This window comes from Nilaparvata lugens, chromosome 5, assembly GCF_014356525.2.
Source record: "Nilaparvata lugens isolate BPH chromosome 5, ASM1435652v1, whole genome shotgun sequence".
Taxonomy (NCBI): Eukaryota; Metazoa; Arthropoda; class Insecta; order Hemiptera; family Delphacidae; genus Nilaparvata; species Nilaparvata lugens.
In genome coordinates, this window is record NC_052508.1 from 24,172,612 (window position 1) to 24,200,142 (window position 27,531).

The window sequence follows — 27,531 nt, forward strand, 5'->3', positions numbered from 1 at the left end:
CATTGATGTTATCTGTTGGTTCAGGAGTTTGGGATGCGGATTTAAACCCCTCAAGTTGGTCCAAATTCATGATCCGGAAAACAGGGCTTGTTGCGCTTTTCCTGGCTAACACTCTTCCTTCGCGGACCCATACGGAAGCCAGTTTGTTCGTCTTCAGCAGGGCTCTCGCAGCATTGAAAATGGAACTCGTATGCTGCGCCAGATGTTCATTGATGTAAATCTGTCTGTTTGGAAATTGATTATGAAGTTCTACGGCAGAAAGACCTTTCCTCTGCTTCCTCGCATGAATCCATTCACTTTTCGTCAAACGAGAAACAAAGTTCACGACAATGGGCGGCGGGTTATTTTTATTTCTGTTAGGTAGCCTATGCGCTGCTGAAACATCATATTTATCGTGTCTAATGTTCAACAAGGCTGCTATTCTTTGTAAAATGAAGAAAACATTCTCACCCTTTGTAACAGGGATTATAACCAGTGATTATAACATTGTTTTTTCTTGTGTGTTGCTGAAGATCAGCAACCTGCAATTTCAAGAATTTCACTTCACCACAGAGACGAGAGTTCTCAACCACCAACTTATCTATACTTTCTGTGTTCTTACCACATTTTTTTTCAATATCATTGAATTGAGTTTTTAGCTCACTGACGTCTTTTTTTACTGATGTTAGATCGACTTGGACTTGATCAAGTTTAGCATTTGTTTCTATTCGGAAAGCTTTGATAATAGAAGCTACACTGTCTTGATGACTACACATTTCGCACTTCCAGTTTTTTCTAAGGCTGGATTTTTTATTTGGGTCACTAGACTTATCGTCCAAACAAGCAGGGTGAAACGCACCATTGCACGCTGTACACTTGAAGCAGTCTTGCTTGCTCACTTGGACACTGGAATTACACTTTTTGCACGTGTCTGACATTTCCAAAAGTGATAGAAGAAAGGAACCCAATATATTATAACCTATAAACTTGAGTGTTAATAGGAAATGACATTGGGTAATACGGCAAGGCAGAACATCCAAAAGGATCTCTCTGCCAATAAAAGCCATATGAATAAATAAATGAATAAATAATTTTATAAAGTGTTGTGAGCATACAAGCATAATACACCACTTCCAAAAACTTTTCAAATTACTGAGATTTAGAAAATACTTGAACGAAACTAAACAAATTTTTTTAACATAAAGTAAGACTTGAATTTCTAGTGGACATCGGAAAGGTTAATCTATTAGGAGAAAATAATTTAATAATAATCATCACATGATATTTAATAATTAAGTAGTTGATTTAGCGAAATAGTCAATCGGAGGATTGAAAAAAGTATGTAACAATGCAACAGCATTCAACTTACAATGCCTTCTTCATCTCCAGCCATCCATTGAACAATGCTTTCAGTATTTTTCTCCCAGAAATATATGTGTCCACAGTCCGAGCCAGAAACTATGAACTGACTCTTCGGTCCGAAAAAATTCACTCCCTTAACTGAAACGTAACATAATATATCAGTTAAACCTGATCAAATTAGTACATAGAAGGACAAACTTGACACGATGTCAAGTGCTTTGGACTGTAAATATTCATTCAGTTCATCTTGTAAATGATAATTAAATTATTGAAAAAAGTCACTTATGAATCAATAATTCTGTAACGTGCGATATGATTGATAGATTTGTTTATACTGTATTGTTCGTAACGACTTCCATAACTTTTTAAATATATCTGTTTCCAATGTTTGTTATTCCATAAATTGAAAATGTCCCATATCATAAGATACAATAAGATCGGGAGAGGACAACAGGCAAATCCCAAAACTGTCCCTCTCCGAATTTTTCTGAATAAAGTTTCCAAAAAATAAAATATTTATGAGTAAAAATAAAATAATCATGTTCTTTACTGGACCTTTGAATCAAATTTGAAGACCGCTTTTTGGTCTCTTCTAGGTAAAGCAAGATTCTATTATTTCATATTGCACAAACCTGTCACGTGATTTCTATGGCCGCGATACCTATGAACGTAATCAGAGCCATCCGAAAGTTCAGTATCGAATAGGTAGATGTCCTCATCATTGTATGAGCCAAGTATCTCCTTGCCATTGTAGTTGAATATTGCGCATGTCACATTCACAGCGACGTATCTGCCTACCTAATGCAAAATACAGAGACAGTCGTGAAGCAAACTCTCCACTGACATGTCAGTGGCGATGTTCAAAATTTCATTTTGAATACATTTCAAATTAACAGTTTGCTTCAGAACATTTATAAATTCAACAAGAAGCTCAAAAGATTAAAATTATTTCACAATAGGTTCAAAATTGGATCATACCTTTCATCAGATTTTTCACAAAAAGCTCAAAAGATTAGAATTATTTCTCAAAAGGTTCAAAATTGGATCATAGCTTCCATACAATTTTTTAATAACAAGTTGTAAATTAAACTTTGACGTAATTATTCCACTAAAATTTTAGAACTTGGCCGGAATGATAAGGAAATAATCATGTGTTCATTGAGATATTATGAAGCAGAAAGAAATTTGAAATCAGGTGCAGACCTACAAGAAAAAAATCATCCGGTCAATAGAACGTTTTCGATTGTACAACTGTTTCCTTAATAATCCAGTATCATTTTGTCAAATGAGACAATATAGTTTGTCAAAGTACTTTATGGAGTATTTCGGAATTCAAAAATTTGAAGAAAAATATTTTTCTTGAATTTCATAAAATTTGTCAGAAATTTCCTAAAGAATTTCAGTGCTTATTAAAAAGTTTGTCAACATTTTTATCCTGAATAAAACGGTCTACATCCTGAATTAGTGGGTTTTAATGAGCTGTTATTGCACTTTTCACTAACAGCTAAAGAGTATAAATCTCAAAACACAAAGGAGGCGCGCCGCGCCTCGCAAATAAAAAATATTCCGATCAATACGTAGCATCTATAGCCCATATAAAATTACTTTTGACTTGGAGGAATATGCGGTGCAGATAAAATTGAGGGAGATCAGCCAATTACAGCTATTAATAGAGTCATAGGTAGAAGCACAGTTGTCAATTTTTCGATTAGACTCAGTCGACTCAGTGCTTCCAGACAGGAAACTTCGTTTGTGTAACATGAGCACAGGAACACTCACTAGAAATTAGAGTACGCTGGCCGGTTTTGAACGGCAACATCGCATATCCCCACATTTCTCTACTGCGCATGTCTATCCAAGTCAAAAGTAATTTTGTACGGACGAAAGTAAGTTAGATTGCGCACGCTGGAAGCGTGACTCCTGTGTACTTTAAGCTTTAATGTGAAAACTATAACAATATCAATGCAGGAAGATAGGTTTTAAAATGTAAATCTACTATGTTCCCGGAACATAGTAACATAGTAAGTAGAAGCAACCGTTACCGTTTTTGAAAAGACATTCAAGCATAGATGAAGAATTATTCAAACAGTATAATTCCAGATCTTGAATTGTTAAGGAGGAAAATCATAAATTAATTATAAAATATAAAATTACCAAATGATTAGGGCAGAATTTTTTCAGTGGCACTTTGTTCCCAGCTATCATTCGTTTGTCGTATAATCGAATATATTTGTCATCTCCTGCCACACAAAACTCGTGACAGTTCATTGGGTTGTTATCAATACAGAACAAGGGTATCCTGCCGACCACTTCATCTCTCACCACCAAAAACCTGAAAAGTACAATAAATTAGAAATAATTGGAGCGTACTTTTCAACAGTTTATCAATTCAATTCAATTGTTAGCTGTAAGACAGTGACGACTGTTCACGGAGTGAGTCGTGAAATGGTACGTCTCCAAATGGTTAGAAGCGGATGACAGTACATTATAAAAAGTACGCTATCAATACTGGAAGTAGATAAGCCGAGAAGAATGAGGTGTAGTACGAGAGGATCCGGTCATTGTGTCAGAAGTTATAATATGTTCTTATAAGCGCAAGCGCCTTCCCTTTAAGAAATCCTAAAATTAAGTGCATCTACCAGATGATTCTGATAGAACATAACCCTCATATGATATAAAATATTGATTTGATTGGTTAGAAATACCCTGAAAAACTAGCACAATGAAAATTTTGTATTTTGGCTGTAGGACAGGACATGGTTCTCTATTTTTTCTAGTATTCCCCCTCCCCCTATACTAAATTTCAAAATTTCTGAGGAATCGTGTTTAGAATTAAACGAATTTTCACATGATAATCATGAATTTTATCATCATTACTTTATATTACTCCATTTTATATAAGTTGTATAGAGTTACAACTTATGAAGTATACTTTTAATAAAGAAGTATACTTCAAGTAATAATTTTATTATTACTTGAAGTTTACTTCTATACTTATACTTCTAATGTAAGTAGTAAGTTTCCAGAATTTTTGAAAAAATTTTCCGAAGTTTTCGGAATAAAACTGAAAAAAGTCTCAATACTTGGGGGTTTGTAGGGGCGAAGCCGCCCTCTGGCGATTCAGCAAATTCCATATCCAAATTCAGCGCCTCAAAATACATATATAGTCCGTACAAATTTACTTCAGACTTGGAGGAATATGCAGCGTAGAGAAATTGTGGGAGATCAGCCAATTACAGTGATTAATAGAATCATAGGTAGAAGCGCAGTTGCCAATTTGTCAGTCGTCTGACAGCTTTCAGACAGGAAACTTCGCATGTGCAGCATGAGCACATGAACAGTTTGTGAACGCTGGCCGCTTCAAAGCGGCAACATAGCGCCTCTGTATCCCTCCCACTCTTTGCTTTCTCTGCTGCGCATCCATCTGCTGTCCATCCCAAGTCAGAAGTAATTCTGAACAGAGTATAAATACGATGAGAAAAATTTTTTCGGTGCTGTTTCGTGAAAAATGACCATTTGACTGGACTATTACTATTCTATCTATTCGACTTACTTTTTGGCGCGGGACTCGCGGACATCGATGGTTGTGACGAGGCCGTCCTCGCCGGCGCTGTGGAAGACGTGTGGCGTATCGCTGAGTGTGGCCAGCCGACTGACAGGCCGCTTGTGACGGAACAGCTGACGTGTCGACTTGCACACGCCCGTGCCACTCAGCACGGCCAGACGCACCTGGCCGTCACGAGCCGACGACACGATGTGCCGGTCGCCCGACAAACCCAGGAACCGAGCCTATGCCATCAACCAAAACAATCACACTACAATCAAGTATAAAACTTGCTAAGTTTAAAAAGTTCAAGAAAAATATCTTCGTAGGTAGATTCTAATAACATGAAGAAGTAATTCCATAGTAGGCTACCCTTTTGTTTTTAAAACGTTTTTTTTATATAAAACAAGCTACAGGCTGACGCCCAAGTGCATGAAAACAATGGAAATATAACAATAAATCATTAGTAAATAGAAACTAAAATAGCTACAGAGTAACTAAAACAAATTAAACTAGGCTATAATACTGAGGCATATTGAAATGAATTATTACCGGTATTCTATTACAACCAATGAATCAAATTCATAGAATGAAAATTCGAATGCCATCAACAGTTTTATAGTAAAGTATTGGAACTATTTCAAAAACTGAATTCTTAAAATAAATTATCCATTCTCAAGTTTTGGAAGTTGCTTGAAGTAGTTTTGAAAGAGCTGAAAATATTTTTTATCACACGATTTTGCAATCGATTATCTGATTTTGAATTCCTGGAGCATAGAATAGTATACCTGCAATACGTTGCTGGTGTGACCACTCTCATATTGCAGCATGCATTTTCCCAATGCCCAGTCCCACAGCATCACTTTGCGATCATCCGATGCGCTTGCAAGTATTGTTCCTGACGGATTGAAGTTGAGCGCATTCACACACCCTTCAAACACAACAAATATTCAATTCAATTTGATAATTCTATTTTCATTTTATGCATCGAATATAATACAATATTAACACAAGTCATAAACATCACATCAAACAATAAACATGATAAATACACCACAAATTATTTCACCTCAAAATACATGTAATAAAGTCTAAATAATTGAAAAAAAGAAGTTAAATCACAGATGGAATTGAAATTGAATAAACTAAAAACAGTGGAATCAAAAGTGTCCAATACTTGGAAAAATTACAGATAATAGAATTAAGTTAGATATTTTGAGTTTTTACTTGAACAAAAAATTGTTATAACTGAATCAAAAGTTTACCAATGTCATAAAAACATTTCTAACTTGAACACAATTTTAATTCTCTCTTAAAGACCATTTCAGAATTCAGTTCACGAATTTCAATTGGAATAGCATTATACACTTTTCTGGCCGTATGCTGTGAGCTCGCCTCAAAAAATGAGGTTCTGTGGGCATCCAGTCTCACCATCTCCCTGTTCTGTGTGTTGTGAGAGTGAATGTCTGCACCAGTCGTCCAGCCATTTCAGTGTTATTCTCGCCAAAAAAATAAATGTACAGGCAGAAAACCGGAAGAATGCCCGCTGTCACGAATAAGTCCCTGCAAGGATGGCGAGGCTCCCTTTTGGGTAAGGAAGACATGACGTCCATGGATTGAAGCTCCCCATGCAACTATAGCATAATCTAAAAGGGGCTCGAAGTAGCCATGATAAGCCATGGTAACTAAGTTCTCATCCGAAATCCTAACCAATTTGTGGAGTTGAAATAGGCGAATTCAATTTATTTATAAGGATCTCCACGTCAGGCACTGATCAATGAATAACCATGAAAAATTTAGTGTTCTCCACCCGTTCAACATCAGCATCACACATTCTAAATTGAAGTGATGTGTGTTCTTTTTGCGCTCTGATCGGAAATTTAATGAAGCTTGTCTTTGAGACATCAACTAGAAGTTCATTAGCCCTGCACCATATTTCTACATCCATCAAGTAATTTCCGCACTAGTCTTGAAACTCTCTGGTTCCTCAGATGTTATAATTAAATTTACATCATCTGCAAAGAGTATAGTTTGTGATAAAGGGGCATTCGCAGGCAAGTCATTAATGAGAACAAGGAAGAGCAATGGCCCCAAAATAGATAGTGGCACTCTTCTCTTTACAACCTGGGGTTGTGAGCGATGAGTTTAGTTCTGAATACGAACCTGCTGAGCCTCCAATTTCACAACTTGGGACCTGTCTCTCAGATAAGATTGTATCAGCTGCAGGAAGTTCTCCCGGACACCATAATAACTCAGCTTATCGAAGAATATCATGACTGAGCATGCCATATGCCATTTTTAATTCCACAAACCAGTCACCATCTAATGAGTCTAATGAAAAAAATAAAATTAAATAATTATAAAAATAATAACTGTGAAGAATGCCATGAATTTATTTGATCATTCTATTTCAACCTGAAGCTGAAAATTGCCAAAACTATATCATTTGCAGACACTGCCGCTATTTCCTATGGTAAAACATATTAACTGTATTGTATATATGCCAAAATAACCAAGAAAGTAGAACATCATATCAACAATTGATTAAGAGCAATTATTTTTCTACCTATGAGAAGTTGTTGTTTGATTGCTGATAATCTGTAATCCTTTTAGTGAATCCTTCTTAGACTATACCGTTTTTTTTTAACAAACACCAGGTCTTATGGGTTTTCCCATCCTATTATACCTTCCTTCCCTGCACGTTTCCTAATTCCTTTCAACTCTTTCAAGAATTGATGGTATTCCTAGTGCATGGTTTCAACCACACTTGGAAAACCTAATAATCCTCCTCGATTTTAGCACACTGCACTATGACGCCTGTTATTTCGTATTTGTGCTTGATATTTGTACTTAGTATTGTTTTTGTATTCTGATTTTTATTGTGTGTTTTTGGTTTATGAACTTATTTTTATTAGAATTTTTGATAATTTGAAAAACGCTTGTAATTCTCGACAGAATTTTAAAAAACCTTCAACCCTCTTTACAAGAAAATCTTTATTTGTTCTATGGTTCTATATTATATTTATGTAAATTTCATACTTGAGATAATGAATATTGAATAAATCCTCCACCAAACCATTGCTTCATATATTTCATGTCAAACATGATGGACATTATTTATCAGTCTTATGACTAGGGAATGGAGAAAGTTAGAATGATTGAACATGTCAGGCCTTTCATCATTTGATATTAAATCAGTGCAAATGCGTAAGGATTGCAGAGTAAGTCACCACTTAAAAATTATTTTAAAAAATTCTTAAATCTGATACAGAAGCTGAAAAAATCGGGGATCGTGAAAACATTAGAACTCATTGTAATCTATGTCTTGGAGATGAATAGAATAGAATAGAATTGTTTATTGATCAACAAATATAACATAATATATATGGATCGTGTCAAGTTAAAAACTACAAATAAAAAATAAATAGGCTATAATAGGTACAGTCATGCCATGAGAAAATGTCTTAAATTAGTTGCGACAATAAGTTATTCCGTACAAGCGGCAAAACAAGGTGAGTAGTTCATTCTCATTTTAAAGTTAACATGTGTAAATTTAACATTGCAATATTTGACTATCGAGATATTCCTCTATTGTATAGAATGCGTTACGTCTCAGCAGTTCTTTTACTATTCTCTTGAATTTGCTGCTTGGAAGACTTCTAAATGTTAAGGGAAGTTTATTGAAAAGAATAACCTGCTGGTATTTATGGCTTTTATAAGTCTTGTGCAGCCTTATAGAAGGTTTTATCAAGTCAAATTTATTTCTTGTGTTGTGATCATGATTTTCTTGCTGTTTCATAAAGTTATCTTCATTTTCCTTCATGTAAATTAGATTTACATAAATATACATACTAGCAAGGGTTGGGACGCTAAGTTTCTTGAAAGCATCTCTACATGACTCGTTGAATTTGAGTCCTGCAATGCATCTTATGGCTTTTTTCTGCCATAGAAACACTCTGCTGGCAGAAGAGCAGTTGCCCCATAAACGGAGACCATAATTTAAATGTGAATGGAAGAGACCGTAGTATGCCATCATCAAAACTCCAGGGCTGACTGATAGTTTAAGTTTACGTAGAAGAAAGGTGACTCTTGATAGTTTTTTACAAAGAAACTCGATATGGTCTTCCCAGCATAGCTTACTGTCCAGCATTAAGCCCAGCAATTTGACCGGCTTCGTGTAGTTTTTTAGGCTAGGATCTATTCTGCTCTTCAAGGAAAATAATATCCTCTCAGTTTTGGTCTCATTAAGACGGAGGCTGTTGGCATTGTACCATATTTTTGAGGTTTTGTTGAAACGTCAAGGTCATGAATAAGATTTTCCGCATTCGCACCAGAATTGAGAATTGTAGTGTCGTCGGCATACAATATTGAAAAGCATGGTATATTACAACTGAAATCATTTACGAACACTAGAAATAAAAACGGCCCCAAAACAGACCCTTGAGGGACGCCTGTTTTCACGGCTTTTGGGCTAGATAGTTTATTATTTACTTTTACCACCTGTTGTCTATTGCTCAAGAAGCTTTGAATCAGAGTCAGCTCGCTACCTTCAATACCATAGTATCTCAACTTTTCAAACAATATTGAATGTGACATGGAGTCAAACGCACGACTCAGGTCCAGTAGATCACCAGCAACCATACATTGGCTTTCAAAGCTCTCAAGAATGTAGTTGACAACCTTTTCAATCGCCATAGTTGTTGAATGATTTGGTCTAAATCCAAATTGATTGGGGTTGAGCAAATTATTTTCTACAAAGTACTCATACAGCTGTTTCAGTAGACATGCCTCAATGATTTTACCTACGATCGAGACTATTGCTATTGGTCTGTAGCTTTCTGGCAGTTCCTTTTCACCTTTTTTATAGATTGGATTTATTATCGACATTTTCAAGCATTCAGGAAAAGCTCCAAGTATCATAATCAAATTAATTACACATGTCAGTGGACGGAGAATCGAATCGATAATGTTCTTCACCGTATAATTTGAAAGACCAAAGGTATCCTCACTTCTTGAGGAACTGAGATTTCCCACTATGGACTTCACCGTTTCAATGTCAACCTCTTTCCATGCAAATCTTGGTGCAGCCACATTTTTTAAATTGATGAGATTACATTTTTCCAGCATATCTTCCATTGTAACTGATGTAGAGATAGACATATCCTGAGCATGAACTCCTGCACTAAGAAAAAAATCATTCAGTTTCTCAGGAGGAATGTTGATTGTAGTTGATGACTTATTCTTGTGTTTAGATTCATTGTTGATGATTTTCCATGCTGTTTTACATTTATTGTTAGATTCTGTCAACAGCTTGTCGTTGAGTGACAACTTTGCCCTAGCAATCGCTTCAGTGTAAAGTTTTTTGAAATCTTTGAATCTCTCTTTGTCTTCATTGGCACCTCGGATCTTCCAAATTTTATACAAGACTAACAGGTGGTTCTTCATGGTCTTGAGTTCAGGAGTGTACCAACTATTAACATGCATGTTTGAGTCCTTGGCTCTATTTTTGTGGGTTTTCATAGGGCAAAACGTCGTCAGGTATTGAGACAGTATATTCATAAATTTTTGTACTACCTCGTTCACGTCCCATACATAGAATATCTGTGACCAGTCCAGACTTGAAAGGAATTGACTTAGGTTGTATAACCTACTAGGAGACACTACTCTTATTAAACAACAGTTGTTTTCGTCATCCTGTCGGTTAGGCCCTTTGAGAAGAAAATTATCTTGACGAATATGAACCAAAACTCCGGCATGATCTGATACAAGGTCTTGCTTATAGATTTCACAATCATATGAATTAGTATCAATGTTAGAAAAAATATTATCTATACAAGCATGACCTCTTGTTGGATGAGAGTGCATGCTATACAAATCAAACGATCTTAGAACATTTATAAATTGCTTTACGTCTGTCTTCTCATAGTCAGATATGTTAATGTTCATGTTGAAATCACCAGCTAAGACAACATACGAATATGGTTTAGAAGTAATATATATTAGTAGCTCCTCCAGCTTGACAAGGAAATCCTTAACATTGGAGTCTGGTGCTCTATACAGACATAGGATAATACAATTCACTGGCAATAATTTAATGGCAGACAATTCAAAGAGGCTGTCTGATGTGAAATCTGATACGTCCATTCTCTTGAATCTCAATGAGTCTCTAATCAAAATAGATGAGCCACCATGCGTTTTTGTATTCCTACAATATGAGTCGGCCAATGTAAACCAGTGGGCACATAAAATGATACTTCATCTTCATGTAGCCAATGCTCGTTTATGCAGAGGATGTCAATTTGTCTACTTTCAGCTATCAGCTCTATCGCTATTGAATAAATCCTCCACCAAACCATTGCTTCATATATTTCATGTCAAACATGATGGACATATTTATCAGTCTTATGACTAGGGAATGGAGAAAGTTAGAATGATTGAACATGTCAGGCCTTTCATCATTTGATATTAAATCAGTGCAAATGCGTAAGGATTGCAGAGTAAGTCACCACTTAAAAATTATTTTAAAAAATTCTTAAATCTGATACAGAAGCTGAAAAAATCGGGGATCGTGAAAACATTAGAACTCATTGTAATCTATGTCTTGGAGATGGCTGCGATATGCCCATTGATGGAGGTGCCAGGAAGCATGTATGTGAGAAAAACAATAGAGGATGAAAAACGGAAGAAAATAATATTGATTTCAAGTTAGTCGATTTTTGAAGAGAAAGAGATGAAATAAGAAATTGTTTAAATAAGATTGATAATCCATACTGTTACAAAAATACCTTCTAAATGCAATTCTTTGCAATATGAAATACAAATATTTTCTAATAAAAAAATTATAATAGTTATTTGTGCAACTAGTGCGCAAAGTGACCGTTTGCTGCACCAAAAGAAACGTTTACGCACGAGCCTTAGGCGAGGGCGTAATGGTTTCTTGAGTGCAGCAGAGGAACTTTGTGCACGTATTTCACATTAAATTTTTCCTACAGTTACCATTGAATATGAAAAGTGGTTGATTATGGGTAAAATGATGACTGAAATCCATCAAATGATTGTCTGTATAATTTTGTTATTAATAACAACTTTAATTTATTTTAAACTTGATAATCCAATTGAAAATTAATAATCGATAATTTATTCAAATTAAAAATTGAATTAATCCAATTAATTTGAATAATTTTGAGTAAATCTTAATTTCGAAATAATTTTTCAACCAATCAATTTATGAATGAAAAAATATTTTTTGAAATAATTAATTATATTCAAAATGTTTAATTTAATGATTTCTCATTCTTATTTATTTGAATATCAGAAAAAATATAGATAGAACAAATTCACATTCAAAATACATGTCAACAGCTGATTGGGATGGCTGCAAGATAATACGCAAAGTAATAATTTGCGCACTAGAGCGGAAAAGTGATTCGTTGCGACCTGCAATCAGTGCAGAAATGGTCACTTTCCAAGGTACCTGTAGGAAAAAAATATTTTCTAATGAAATGCAAATTATATTATAGACGGTGACAGGAAAAAGAAAAGCAGAAATCCCTACCTTAGCCCCCCTAACCCCCCTACCCAGCAACTGTAACTATTCTATTGTAACTAAGTTAGCTGATGTAAAATTTAATATGCATAATCATTCTATATTATAAATACCTTTATGAGCTTCAAGTTTGTACATGAGTTCGAGCCTTTGCACAACATGTAATGATCCATAACAGCGCTTCTGAAACAGCTCAGAAGCATGTAATCGACTGCTTGTCCCCAATTCCCTGCAAATATGACAATCGTTTATGACACTACCTAAATACATTCAATAATACAATAAGCTGAAACAGGACTCTACAATGATACTCTCCACTGGATATTTGATGTTGCTCAAAAAAGAGATTGATCGTATATTTATATGATATAAATTTTCAATAAGTCTGTATTAAAATGACGGTGTGATTCCAACTTGATTTTTTTCAATAAGAGTTTGAGATAACTTTTCAGATGAAAAGTTACTTTACATTACACGTTGAATTAAACGTTATAGCAACACTCTTATTGAAAAAAAATCAGGTCAAACCACACCGCCATTTTAATACAGACGTTTTTTGAAGTGTTCGAGGCTTCTGTTTTTCTATTACATTAATGTTAGAATTGCATTGATAATGCTAGTCTTAAGGTGCGTACAGATATACGCGCCGCGAACATGAGCAATTCACTTTTAATCAGCTGATGCCAAGCTTTTTATATCAGTATCTTACCGTTTCTGTAAAAATGCAGATATAATCAGCTGATTAAAAGTGAATTGCTAATGTTCGCGGCGCGTATATCTGTACGCACCAATAGATGTTTTTGGATGCATGGATTCAAATAAATTTCCTACCATTTTCTACGAATGCAGCAAATCAGAGCATTAATCAGAGTAAATTCTGTTGAGTTTGAAGTTTAAAACTTCAAAAATTTGAAAGCAAATATGAAAGAAAAAAAGTAAAATTTATTCTACCTTTTCATGACTTCAGGTACGACGAACCATTTATGTCTTGGTTTAGGCTTTGATTCTTCTTTGTAGGGAATAAAACATTTCATGGACGCTCTATCTAATGAACTGTCGGAGGAGCTTTGTGAATTGGAGAGTCGAGGTGAGTGAGTCAGGTCTCGAAGCCAGGCATCTTCTGCTTGAGGTACCTAACAATCAAGCAAATCAACAATTATTTCACCCTTTTAGATTATGATATACAAAAAATTACTTATTATAGACTGGCCTATACAGTGGTCTACACAGCATAGTTTGCTTTCTTCAAACTGGACCAGTTTTAGTACTGTAGGCCGTCGTTCCCGGCTGCCTAATAATAGTCGTTTGGCCATGTCAGAGGCCCAAAAATTGATCAAGTGCGACCTAAGAACTCTGACACCAGACCTGAGCCAGCCAGGTCACTCAATATCATAATTATTATTAGTATTGTAGGCCTAAGCCCCACAGGGGAACTTTCATTATGAAAGTTAACGGGTGTGGCAATCCCGGGAACCCCAGCAAGTGGTGGATGCTGTATATTGGCCTCACCTCACAACATCTACAGGCACTGTGATTAACACCGCATTTAAGCATCCACTGCGCCCCTGCCTAGGGTTACAAGGTGACACCCGGTCAACGGCCTCGAAGGCGGATTAGGAGAAATCCCAACGGCGGAGAGGGCGGAAGAGCCTAGGGAGTAAACCCGAACAAAATCCAGGATAGGCACACTCTGAGAGAGTTATGGTGAAAGCAAGTGCCTGGGAGAGGGCAACTCAAAACAAATGACCCTGGTCATCCAGGTTGGGGGTTGAGCATGGGGTTAACTCCTTCATCTGATGAAAACAAACTTGTTAAGAACAAGAACGAACTTGTTAAGCACACAGATCCTCGGACGGACGGATTTCACGGATTAAATGGAAATGGAACAGAATCACAGAAACGGAAAATGTTGAAACGATATGACTTGAAACTGGCCACATGGAATGTAAGAACAATGCTCATGCCTGGAAAAATGCAAGAAATTGCTGGAGAAATCATGAAATTTGGTATTGATATTGTTTCATTGCAGGAAATAAGGTTAAAGGGACAAGGTGAGATAAAGAGAAGTGAATACACATCTTATTATAGTGGAAATGAGCAAAAAAGTGGACAGAGAGGCACTGGATTTATGGTAATGAGGAAATGTACCAATAGCGTACTGGGATTTGAACCAATAACAGATAGGCTTTGCAAATTGAGAATGAAAGGTCGTTTCCGCAACATAACACTCATATCAGCATATGCGCCAACTGAGAATGCAGAAGTTGCAGTGAAAGAGGACTTCTACAATGAGCTTTTCAAGGCAATTGATGGAGTGTCACGATACGACATGATCCTGATACTAGGTGACTTCAATGCTAAGGTAGGAAAAGAGGACTTTCTGAGAGGCATTGCTGGGCAACACTCACTTCATGATGACACCAATGAAAATGGATTGCTAATGGCAGAGATGGCAGCAGCACACAATCTCCTCATTAGAAGTACAGCCTTTGATCATAAAAATATACATAAGGGTACATGGAGAGTGCCAGGAACTAATATGATGAACCAAATTGACCATGTGATTGTTTCTTCACGACATGCCTCATCAGTTATTGATGTTAGAGCCTGCAGAGGCCCTAATTGCGATTCTGATCATTTTCTTGTCAAGGCAGTTATTAGAGAAAGACTATCAAGTGCGCAGAATAGACGTCCTCAAGAGAGGAAGAGATGGGACTTGGAAAAGCTTAGTGACCCTGATGTAGGTGACAGATACATAAGGTCAGTCGAGCAGGGTTTGAGAGAGATGAAGAATCGAAGTAACGGAGAGGAACAGAATGAGGAGAGATGGAGATGTGTGAGAGACATCATTGTGAGAACAGCTGAGCAAGTCATAGGAGAGAAAAGAAGGGTGAAAATGAATGGTTTGACCGGGAGTGCTTGGATGCAATTGAGGCCAAGAACCAGGCTGGGAAGCAACTGCTGCAAAGACCAACTAGGCTGAAACAGGAGATGTATGATCGGTTGAGGAGAGAATCATGTAAATAGAAAAAGAAGGAAATGTGGAGGAAGAAGCTGGAGTCCATTGAATTACTGAATTAACAAAATGAAGTGAGAAAATTTTACACAGAAACAACATGGTTCAGGAAAGGTTTTCGCCCACATCTGACTGGATGCAAAGACAAGATTGGTGAATTACTGGGTAAGGAGGCCGCGGTAACTGAAAGGTGGACAGTGCTTTTCCGAGAACTCCTTAACAGGGAAACAACTGATCAAGAGGTAATTGAACGACTGGAATATCATAGCGCAGAGCCAGATATACAGATCCCAACACTGGCAGATGTTGAGTGCGCAGTTAAGAGAATGAGGAATCATAGAGCCCCTGGTGAAGATGGAGTAACCAGTGAGTTGTTGAAGAGTGCTGGAAGTGCATTGATTAAGGAGCTGCATGCAATAGTTGTAAAGATATGGAATGATAAAGTTATGCCAGAGAGTTGGAAGATAGGTCTGATATGTCCAATATATAGAAAAGGGGACAAGATGAAGTGTGCCAATTATTGAGGTATAACCTTACTTAATATAGCTTATAAGGTTTTCTCAAACTTCCTACTGCAACAACTAAGTGTATACTCAGAAGAGATTCTTGGTGAATACCAATGTGGTTTCAGAAAGCAAAGAGAAACCGTTGACCAACTTTTTGTCATAAGGCAGATGATGGAGAAAGCATACGAGAATTCCATTAACCTACACATGCTGTTTGTTGACTTCTGTGAGGCATTTGACAGCATGAACAGACATGGTCTATACTGTTACATGGAGCAGAAAGGAGTGCCCAAGAAGCTTGTCAGGTTAGTCCAAATGACGTTGAATGAAGCTGAAGGTACTTGTGAAGGGTAGAAGAGGAGCTCGCTTCAGACTGTCAAGAGGGGTGCGACAAGGGGATGTTCTATCGGCGACTTTGTTCAATATTCCTATTCAGAAAGTTTTAAAAAGCGTTAACGACACAGGCTGTATCGTCTACAGTTCGCGACAAATCTGCGCATATGCTGATAATGTTGTGCTCATTTCCAGGAACGAGAGAGCTGAAAGGAATGTTTGAGGAGCTTCTGACAGCAGGAAAGAGGATGGGTCTGGAAGTAAAAGCATATGACAATGTCATGAAATGCTGCACGAAGAGTGGTGAATGACTTTGTGGTCGGAGGATTATCTTTTAAAAGTACACAGCAATTTTCATACCTTGATGCCGATGTAAATAATGCTAACAGATTGAGTGATGAAATAAAGCAGAGAGAAAAAGCTGGCAATCGTGCCTATTATGCCAATATTAATTGATCACCTCTCGATCTCTATCTAGGGCAACCAAACTGAAAATTTACAAAACGCTGATCCGACCAATAATCACTTATGGCTCAGAGACATGGAATGTCACCACTGTTGATACCTCTAAACTAAGAATTTTTGGAAGGAAAATTATCAGGCGAATATATTGGGGTGTCAACGACAATGGAGTGTGGAGAAGATCGAATAGTGTAATAAATGAAATTCTTGGAGGTGAGGATGTGGTCCGTTTCATTAAATCACAAAGATTACGCTGGGCTGGTCATGTTGAGAGAATGGCAGAACATCGAATGCCAAGAGCAATTTATAAGGCCAGGATGGAAGGCAGAAGACGACAGGGGAGACCACGCAACCGATGGAGTGATGAAGTGGAGGATGATCTCCGGAAGATCGGGATAATAGCATGGAGACGAAAGGCATGTGACCGTGATGTGTGGAGGGCTCTTGTGCGAGAGGCTAAAGCACACATCGAGCTGTAAAGCCAGAAGAAGAAGAAGAAGAAGAATGTAGGCCTAAAATTGATAAGGTGCGACCTAAAAACTCTGACACCAGACCTGAGCCAGCCAGCTCACTCAATACTATTAATGTTATTGGTACTGTAGGCATAAGGTATTTAGTGCTACGGTTCAAAAACCTTATTTCCTCAGATAAGCTATTCAATTAAGCAATACCAGATTGATATGCTACAGAAGGTCCAGAGACGTTTTGTGAGAATGCTTGGCTGCAGGATGGGGTTTGCATACTTTGATGTGCCTGTGGAGGAAATTGAGAGACATTTTGGCCTTTTACCTTTGGCTTCTAGGAGGAGACTCTTCGACTTGATGCTTCTTTACAAATTGGTGAATGGAGCATTGGACTGCCCGGAATTGTTGGCTGGCATTGATATCTGTGCTCCAAGAGGGACCCGCTCCAGGACGATCTTCAGACGACGTCTTCATACAACAGCTTACGCATACAATAGTGGTTTGTCAAGGGTGCTGCAATCTGGTTGTGAGGCTGCTGCGGCAGGAATTGATTTCTTTGATGTGTCCGTGGTAGCTTTCAGGAGGGCAGCCATGCGGTGGGGACTCTAGCTCCTTCTTTGTTGTTAGCTGATATTTATATATCTTTCGTCTTATCATCCTTTCTCCTTTTGTTTTTTTCTGCATGTATTTTGTTATACCCTTTGTGATTACTTGTTAGTGATCTAATGCTGAGGTTTGCCTAATTTATTTTTCTCTTTTATTTGGCTATAGGCTACTTTGAATGCTTTACCTTCATTGCTTTGCTTTAAAATTTAGCTTCATTATGTAATATGTATACTTAGGGGGCACTAGCCAATCCTCTTTAACTTAGCTTGTTATTGTTATGCTTGTTGTTATGCTTATTATTAGGTTATAATTATGCTTATTAGTATTAGTATTATTATTATTATTCTTATTTTATATGCTTCTTTTTTGTGCTTTTTGATTGTTGTAATTGGTGTGTACCGTTGGAAAATAAATAAATAAATAAATTTATAAACCTTCACTATTCACTGATTTCACATTTATAACTCTGTACTAAAACGCCGTTTATAAATGTCACTAAATTTGTCGTCTAAACTTGATTTTACATTTTTGACCCAGTCAAGATAATGTATTTAAAAATAAAACACCAATCAGCTTATAAAAGACCGCTAATCTTAGTTTAATTCAAACCGCATGTAATTTGGCCCAATGAAAAGTTATAGTAACTTCCATTAGATCAGCAAAAGTAATTTAAAACTGTTCGGTACACTTTTAAATTTAAATTTGATAATCTTTTTCAATATAATTGTTAAGATCATTATAAGAGTGAGAAAAAGTGGCAACTGAAATTTTTAAGTGGTCTAATAAGCGAGTTAGGGGTTGTTGAAGTGCTAACTCCGTTTTCTTTCCAGATCATAAACGGATCATTTTGCCTTTGTTCAAATATGCGTTTTTTCGCGATTAATGCCAAAATAAACAAGTTATCGAATTTACAAAAAGTGTTAGGCTTACTTTTTTATTTATGAACGATATGGGGAATAAAATGTTTTAGTTTGAAAGTTACATTTTTTGAATTTTTAAGAGAAGCTCTGTTAATATAGTCGAAACCGTTATGATCTGGAAAGAAAACGGAGTTAGCACTTCAACAACCCATAACTCGCTTATTAGACCACTTAAAACAACTTGAAAATTTCAGTTGCCACAATCTCAACAATTATATCGAAAAAGATTATCCAATTTAAAAAAAAAGTGTACCGAACAGCCAGCCTTAAGGACAATAAAAATTTGAATTGCCTGAGAAATATATTATTTTCTTTTTCAATATTATAAATACTACTTTTAGTAACAAAAATAAAATAAAAATATTACACCCCTTTTTAAAATACACCTTTTACTCATTTAAAAACAACAAACTCATTTAAAGTATTAAAATATGTTTGTTCAATGGTTTTAATATTTCAAAGAAGTTGGTTATTTTTTAAAAGAAGTAAAAGGTTTTTAAAAGGGGAACTATTCTCATTTTATTTTCATCTTCTTTTATATTGTTACAGTAGCCTATGTAAATGTAGCCTACTCCAACTTTGGAGTTATTTTTTGAAATTTTAAAATTTTCAAGGTCCAAAAGTAAATAAATGTTGAATGAGTAATAAAAATTGAATAAATAATATGAAAAATTCTATATGCAGTCATTACTATTGGCATTACACTACTTCAACAACTTATGCAGACAATATAGTAGCTATTTATGTACATACGTCTCTATCTCTAGCACACTCCACTTACCCTCTCACCATGTCCATAGTCTTCATTTTCATTACTTCCGTCTTCTTCGTCATCATCATTATCATCCTCATCATCATCATCTTCATCATCATCATCATCATCAAGATCACGCGTGGAACGAATTGTACTAATCGTATCATCTGCAGACGAATTGTCATCGTCAGTAAAAAACAATGGACTAGAAGAATTACTGCTGCTTCTTTCTGGAGCGACCACGTCACCTACCTCACCGGAAGGGGAAGGGGTTACTCCAGATTCTGAAGAACCATCTACTCCTCCTGAGAAATTTTCAGCTATCACATTTTCTGATCTAGGAACTGAGTTATCGGTAGGATGTTCTTGCATTCTATTGCACATGGTTATATCTTCATTGATCCGATCGGTGAGGGAGGAAGTTGTAGTACCACTCGTTCCCGCATCATTATCACTTGAACCATTGCTGGATGACATTGTATCATTTACACTGCAATAGGAAAGAAAACAATAAGATTATCACTTTAATTTAGGCACTCAATATTATTTACTTTCAACAATAATATTTTACTATCCTCATATCTATAATTACAAATTGTTATAGCCTAAATGAATGGTTTCATTTTCATATACAATTTCACATCTCAGGGATTAAAAGCTGCATTTAAAAGCTTTCTAGACTCCAGAACTTAACTAACATGTCAATTAACTTTTTTTTTCAAATAGACAATTTACATTCTTTGATTTCTTCTAGAAAAATGAGGTTTTTATTAATTCCTTTTGAAATATTCATATCTCCATTTATGACGTGTAATTCTATCCAATATTTTAAGCAAAATAACATAACTTATTTTGGAAGCTAAACCGCCAAACCCGGAAGCACAAGTTTGATACTGAGGACTTTTATCAATTCTGATTTGTATCTGATTCATGTTTTGAACTTTCTTATAACTACCTATGTGCTACGAATGGGGAAAATTGGGTAATGAATTAGTCAAGCTTGCTTAGGACCATATTTGACGAGCAACTTCTCCACAAATTAATAGCACACAAAAATGATGATCTTGAATTACCGGAGTTCAATTGTCAGAACGTTTATTAGATTACAAATAAGCAGACCAAAAAACTCATAAGAACGTGGCTTCTGATGAAATTTATTGAAAATTTTGTTGTTTTGGATGACTCCCAGAAAATAAAAAATATTGGCAGCATTCCAATAGTTTTTACGGAAGCACCGAGATAAATTTAATATAAGTAAGAGTAGTCAAGAAATAATCAATACCATGCTGGTTATTAAGTAAAAGAAATATCTTGATAAATGAATAACAATAAATAAATGTTACTGTCTCAAAAAAAATAAAAACCAACTTCTACTATTCAATACCGTAAATAATTTTCTACCTGAGAAAGCCGACAATTTTCTTGGGTTTTGTAAATTGAACGGGCCTATGCTACCTGCTTCAATGTCAATGCTAAAATGCTAGGTCGTAGAACCTTCAAAAGTGCAAACCTTTAGGAACCTGCAAAACTTTCTACCTTTCAAAACTGCAAAATTGAAAAACGATAACCACGGTTGCAGGTAGCCTGGTCAAGAGATGTCATTCACAAGCTAAACCCTAACTTTTTGTGTGAAGGTTGATAATGAGTCTTTTAGTGAAGCAGGATGATTTCAATAAGTGAATAATTATTTACACTTTTTTTGAATTCAATGGTCATGAATATGGAGTGAAAATGATTTGCTGTTAGAACAATAAGTGAAAATAGTTCTTTTTCGAATATAATTTCTGCTAAATGTCCTCCATTGGAACATAAGACCCTCTCAAGTTTCCCATGATATTTTACAGCATATTGACTTCATACCGAAATCGTTGTTTTTGAGCTAGGATAGTTTTTATTCAGAGTTCAGGATCGAACAGTGTGGTATGTTGCTCCGTGAATAACATCGCAACACTACAACAGTTACCATGAGCGCTAACAATGCTTTGATTCCTTTCCAGGCTGTGTCATTTCCCATAACTACAGGGATGAATCCGTAAATCTTATAATAATTTAACGAATGTCATTCTAAAGCTTGAATGTTACATTTTCAGGTCAGAGGCTAGGTTTTAGCATTGCATTTGTTAAAGTAAAATTAAATCTAGAGCTAGAAGTAAATATCAAAATTTTATGCAAATCGGACTAGTTTTCAAATGATCACCATCTGTTGTTCTAACGGCCATGCATTTTCACCAGACAACATCATTGGCGGCCGTGAGTGTAAGGGTACAACCACACTGAAAGCGGAGCGGAGCGGAGTGAACTCTTGGCGTTCTAGAGCGTAGCGTGGTGTGGCGTGGTCATAGCGTTCATGATACACACAGGAAGCGTCTAGAAAATGGCGTTGTCTAGTTTTCACGGACATTACTTTGTGAGAATAATTACTTAGGTATTGGATATTAGCTAAACCTGCTAGGATAGAGTGGGTTAATGAAATTAACTTAAATCATCGACTATCACCATCACCATCTGTTTAATGTGTTAAGAAAGCATGAGTCCTAATTTTTTGAGTACATGCTAATTTCAACTTCAACCTTTGATAAACTATCTCAGTTTACAGAGATTGACAATGGTGTTACCATTATAACCGAAACCGGTCTTTCTAACTATCAATAAATCTGTGGTTTTTGACAATATCTTAGTATTTTAATATGAATAATTACTACAATATCAACTTCTCAACTACACAAAAAAGCTTTGATTATATTTTGACGAGAGTGGAGCCTGATTTGGAAAAACAAGTCACTAATTGGAGGAATCCAATATCGGCTGAAGAAAGACTTGTAATAACACTAAGGTAACCATATTTCATAGATAGCCTATATGAATGAAATGGATTAGAATAGTCTTACTTCTGATTTCAAAGTGCAATAGATGAATGTTCTCTTTTGAATAATCAAATAATATACATTACAGGGGAATTTGGGCAAACATTAAATTAATATACTACCGTAGTGTACTAGATGGTGGGAAAATGTAGTAGAACAAGTGCATTATTATTTAAAAGAGTAGACCACTAGTATGTACATTAGAAGTGCACTCGCACGTTGAAGCTTTGACGCTCCAAAAACAAACCAGCTTGTTCCAAAGTTTGACGCCACGCTCCGCTTTCAGTGTGGTTGTACCCTTAGAGCACGCTGGGAGTGACACAGTAGAATTGGCTGACAAACTTTGGAGTCTGGCTGGTGCTTTACTTGGGTCGCTAGCCCAGCAGCCAAACCTGGATCCTGGCTGCCCACCGTTTTATTTGTGTCCTGGAGTGCTCTTTACATTAGGTCGCCTATGATTGGCCTCTGACGATTAGTTAGCCGATACTAATCGCTTAATCAATAATAATAAGAGCCAAAGTGTTATATTTAGTAATAATATTAAATAGCAGTGGAGCAATGTATAGACTTATGTTTGGTTTGGTTAGAGATAGCGGTTTAGAATATTAGTTAAGGGAAACTATGGGCTAGACCCATTAAATATTTAAAATTTATTGAAATGAGCTCGTTAAATGTACTTTCTCCAAATTGATTCATATTTAAAGGCTAATATTAGAAAAGCGCGTACCTATTATTTTCTCTCTTTTAAACATATTAGTTCACAACGTACCACATGCAAGTAAACACATAAAGCTTCAACTATTCAAGTACCTATTTTAAAAGTTTGATATGGATTTATAAGTACACTAGCCGTCAGGCTCGCTTCGCTCGCCATATCCGTCTAGCCAGGGGGCTCCGCCCCCTGGACCCCCGACAGGATCGTCCAAGGATGAGATCAGCAGGCTCGCTTCGCTCGCCTGCATTTTCATTTGGGCATTTTTATCATATGTTAGGACAATCCAGTCGGGGGTCCAGACTAAACGGCTGGCTAAACGGATATGGCGAGCGAAGCGAGACTGACTGCTAGTAACATAATATTCCCAGGATTGAAGTAGCAGTGCCCAATCAATTTTTCCGCGATAAATGCATTTAAATCTTCAACTTGGTTCCAACCTAACAAAGTCAACTCAACTTAATGCCAACCTGACAAAATTATTAATTTAGTTGCCAGTTAACAACTGTTTCGAAGAGGTACTCTATCTAGATTATAGTTCTATAGTAACATATGATATGGAAATTTCAATTATAATTAAGAGATTGGGAGAAGAAGAATATACATGCTAAAAGACGAACTTTAAACCCTTAAAAACAACCCTTAGAGTTAAAATATTGCCAAAAGATTTCTTAGTGCGCCTCTAAAGGGCCAACTGAACATACCTACCAAATTTGAACGTTTTTGGTCCGGTAGATTTTTAGTTATGCGAGTGAGTGAGTGAGTGAGTGAGTGAGTCAGTCAGTGAGTGAGTGCCATTTCGCTTTTATATATATAGATAAACTAAAAAAAAAAAGGAATCTCCACCATGTATTACAATGTTGTCGATTTCAAAGGATTAGCTGAACAACATGGCGAAAAATTAAAAGAAATCTTTCGATTTTCATTTTTCATAATTTGTTCTGGCTACAACAGGTTTAAAAATGATGCAATCTCATGTAAAATTTGACGAGGAATCCAATAAAACCAAGAAAAAGGAATATCTGCTAAGCTGGAGGCTTTTTTCAACTTAAGATTATGTCCAAGACAATAATTTCAAAACAATACATTCAAATAATTTGATTGTGTAGTAGAAAATGTAATATTGATAACTTAGGTTAAATATACCCATTTAGTTAATTTTAATCTACAACTAAAATATAGAACAAGTAAATGTTTGGTGAATGTGAATATAATTATTTTTATTTAGGTTATGTTTCATTCCAAAAATACTCTCAACTCAAACGGTATTATTTTCATATGAATAGACTTACTTGAATGCAAATTGTTCATAAATAGAATTTATCTCGTGGAAGATGACGTCAGTAATATTTTACGTTGTTTCATTATTTTAATTTTACAATTTAGAATAAGTTAAAAGACAGAGAAACGCAATAATTATTATTTTAAGCACAGTTGCAATTTGCAATGCAAGCAACAAAAGCACTAAGCAGACTGAACTGAATTCTGCAGATGCAGTCGGGTGTTGAGACTCACGCGAGGCAGCGCACACAATCCACGTTTCACAGCGCAAGTCACGCAGCCGATGCAGCACTCGAATGTGTTTTTTGAACACGCTCATCCCAAGATCGTTGATGATAGCAGCTCCTTAAGTCAGATATGGAAATAATAATTGAATTTTTTTTCTATTATTTGTGTTTCCAAAAGTTGAGCATGAAGATTCAATTCAATCAATCAAAAGTGCTGCATGCACAAAAGCCGATAGAATTTTTATCATGATTAATTCCACAAAAACCAATCAGAGAAGCCGTTTAAACGGCTTGTCAAAAGGACCTTCTCTGATTAGTTATTATAAAATTAATCACGGTTAAAATTTAACCGGCTTTTATTGTGCATGCCTGAATATCATTATTTGAATAAATTGTCAGGAAGGTTTCAGTTACTCACGCAGCGGCCATTTTGCTTTTTCCACTTTTTTTTCAATGAATACAATATTTACAGAGATTGGAAAACATAAGAGGTAGCCAAAATTCAAATGATTTGCTCGAAATGCGTGTATCCGAGAAGGTGGACGGCATTTCGAGGAATTTATTTCGAGGAATTTATTTGAAGTTTGGCTATGTTTTCCAACCTCTGTTAATAAACTGTATTCATTTTATTTTGTATTTTTCTTTCAGAATATATATTGGAGTTTCTGAATGGATGTAAATAAATATATTAGTCCGAGCGCAAATGTCATGAATAAGGCACTCTGTGGTCATTTTCGAGTAGCAGCCATGGAAGATGGTCTCAATTTCTTCGTTAGGTCTAGCATAATAAGGATCGGGATGATAATAAGCATAGCCACCTCTAATACAGAGGTGGCTATGAAATTACAGGCAAACACCTCTGAAACAAGATGGCTGCCAAAATTTTCAGGGTTTTGCTTTATCAGTTGTATTTCAATAACCGTTCAAGATATTTAACCGTTTTTTTTAGAGAAAATTATTTTTAAAATCTTCCTCTACAATTTTTGTTTCATAGAATTTTCCTCTAACACACATATTTTTTTAGTTATAACCTTCAAAAACCCCAAAAAAAAACATTTTTTCCAAATTTGTTCAAATTTCTTTTCATTATAACTTTTTTTGTGCAAGAGATACAGATGAATTTCGAATCTATGAAATTTAGAGCGCTTTTTCAACTTTGGAACGATATACACACATGCACTGTACGTCAGAAAATGAGTTCTCCAGCTCTCTCCAAAGAAAACCCTGCATGATTTCTGGTGCGTTTTTCCATATGCATGAGGTAACAAGCTAGAACTATAAAATCGATTTTTTCATGACCACTTCAAGATAGAGACTTGCAAAAATGGTCTCAATCTCTTCGTTCAAACAAGACAAATCAGAATATTGATGACGGAAACAACGAAAATATTCGACATCATTGAAAAATACAAGATGGCGGTCATTATTGACAGAAATTTTTATATCGCTTGTTATTCAGTTTTTGTGAGAAATATCGGATTGGTTTTACTACTAAAGTGTTTAGAATTAACCAAACTATGATGCTCGAGAAAATCATCTCTTTTCGACCACTCTTTTCATGATTTATTCAACTTCAGAAACTTGAAACATACATTTTTCGGGGACAATATTTTACTTTACACTCTGTATATGTATTTTCAGTAGATAAACACTAGTATCATTGGCACAGTATTGTAGAATATTCCCAAAGCTTCAAAATGACATCTGGTTGGAAGCTGTAAGTCCATATTTTACGGCTTGAGCGTCATCGGAAAAAGAGTAAAAAGTACTGTATGCAGCGGAAAACATGCTTTTTCCACCAAATGCCAATCCCAACAAGTAAAAAACAGTGTAACTCATGACTCCTTGAAGGTACAGACTTGGAAATGGTATCAATTTCTTTATAATGTTGTCTAGAAAGAGATTATCCATGATGGCAATCTCAAAGAAGTTTGTCATCATGAAAAAAACAAGATGGCGGCAAAAATATGTAGATTTTCAAGAAATCGTCTGTAATTCTAATAATGTCAAGGATATCGGATCAATTCAGCCATCTGGAAGCTCAAAAATAATCATAATACAATATCTGGAAGATTTCTCCAATTCCAACAACTTTTACTATGGTGAATATAACTTCAAAACTCTTAAAATCAGATTTTTTGGGAACAAAATTTTATTCTTCACCCTGTAAATGTATTCAGTGAACAAACACCAATATTATTAGCACAGTGTTGTAGAATATTAAAGAAGCTTCAAAATGACATCTAGTATGTAAATCCATCTTCTATGGCTGGAGTGTCATTGGAAAAAGAGAAAAAACTACTGTTTGCCGCAGAAAACACTCTTTTTTCACCATATCCCCAACCTGAACATTTAAAAAACCATGTAACTCATGACCACATGATTAAGGTACAGACCTGAAAATAGTATCAATCTCATCGTGAAGATGTGTGGAAATAGGTTATCTATGATGGCAATCTAAAAAATTTTTGTCATCATAGAATAATCCAAGATGGCAGCCAAAAATCTGATTTCAAGAGTTTGAAGTTATATTCACGTCAAAAAATGAGTTCTCCAGCGGCCTCCAAAGAAAACCCTGCATGATTTCTGGTGTGTTTTTCCAAACGCATTAGGTAAATGCATATGGAAAAACCAGGACCTCCTAAATACAGGAATTTAGGAGGCCCTGGGAAAAACGCACCAGAAATCATGCAGGGTTTTCTTTGGAGGTCGCTGGAGAACTCATTGAGAGAGCACATATAGATATATCGTTTAAAAGTTGAAAAACCCCTTCAAATTTCGTAGATTTAAAATTCATCTGTATCTCTTGCACAAAAAAAGTTATAATGAAATGAAATTTGAACAAATTTGGAAAAAAAGTTTTTTGGGCTTTTGAAGGTTATAACTAAAAAAGTATGCGTGTTAGAGAAAAATTTTATGAAACAAAAATTGTAGAGGAAGATTTTAAAAATATTT

General features: G+C 35.8%; 1 protein-coding gene across 1 annotated transcript; it reads right to left on the reverse strand.

Annotated features, from left to right (window-relative positions):
• Nucleotides 1-1,149: 1,149 nt before the first annotated feature.
• Nucleotides 1,150-24,559, reverse strand: LOC111055327 (DDB1- and CUL4-associated factor 8). Its single transcript, XM_022342500.2, has 9 exons — nucleotides 24,361-24,559; nucleotides 19,520-19,982; nucleotides 13,383-13,564; nucleotides 12,545-12,660; nucleotides 5,674-5,816; nucleotides 4,895-5,130; nucleotides 3,496-3,673; nucleotides 1,974-2,139; nucleotides 1,150-1,479 (listed from the first exon to the last, which is right to left on the reverse strand). The coding sequence occupies exons 2-9, from the start codon at nucleotides 19,967-19,969 to the stop codon at nucleotides 1,340-1,342; spliced, it is 1,611 nt and encodes a 536-aa protein (XP_022198192.2). The 5' UTR covers nucleotides 19,970-19,982; nucleotides 24,361-24,559; the 3' UTR covers nucleotides 1,150-1,339.
• Between the last annotated feature and the right edge of the window lie 2,972 nt (nucleotides 24,560-27,531).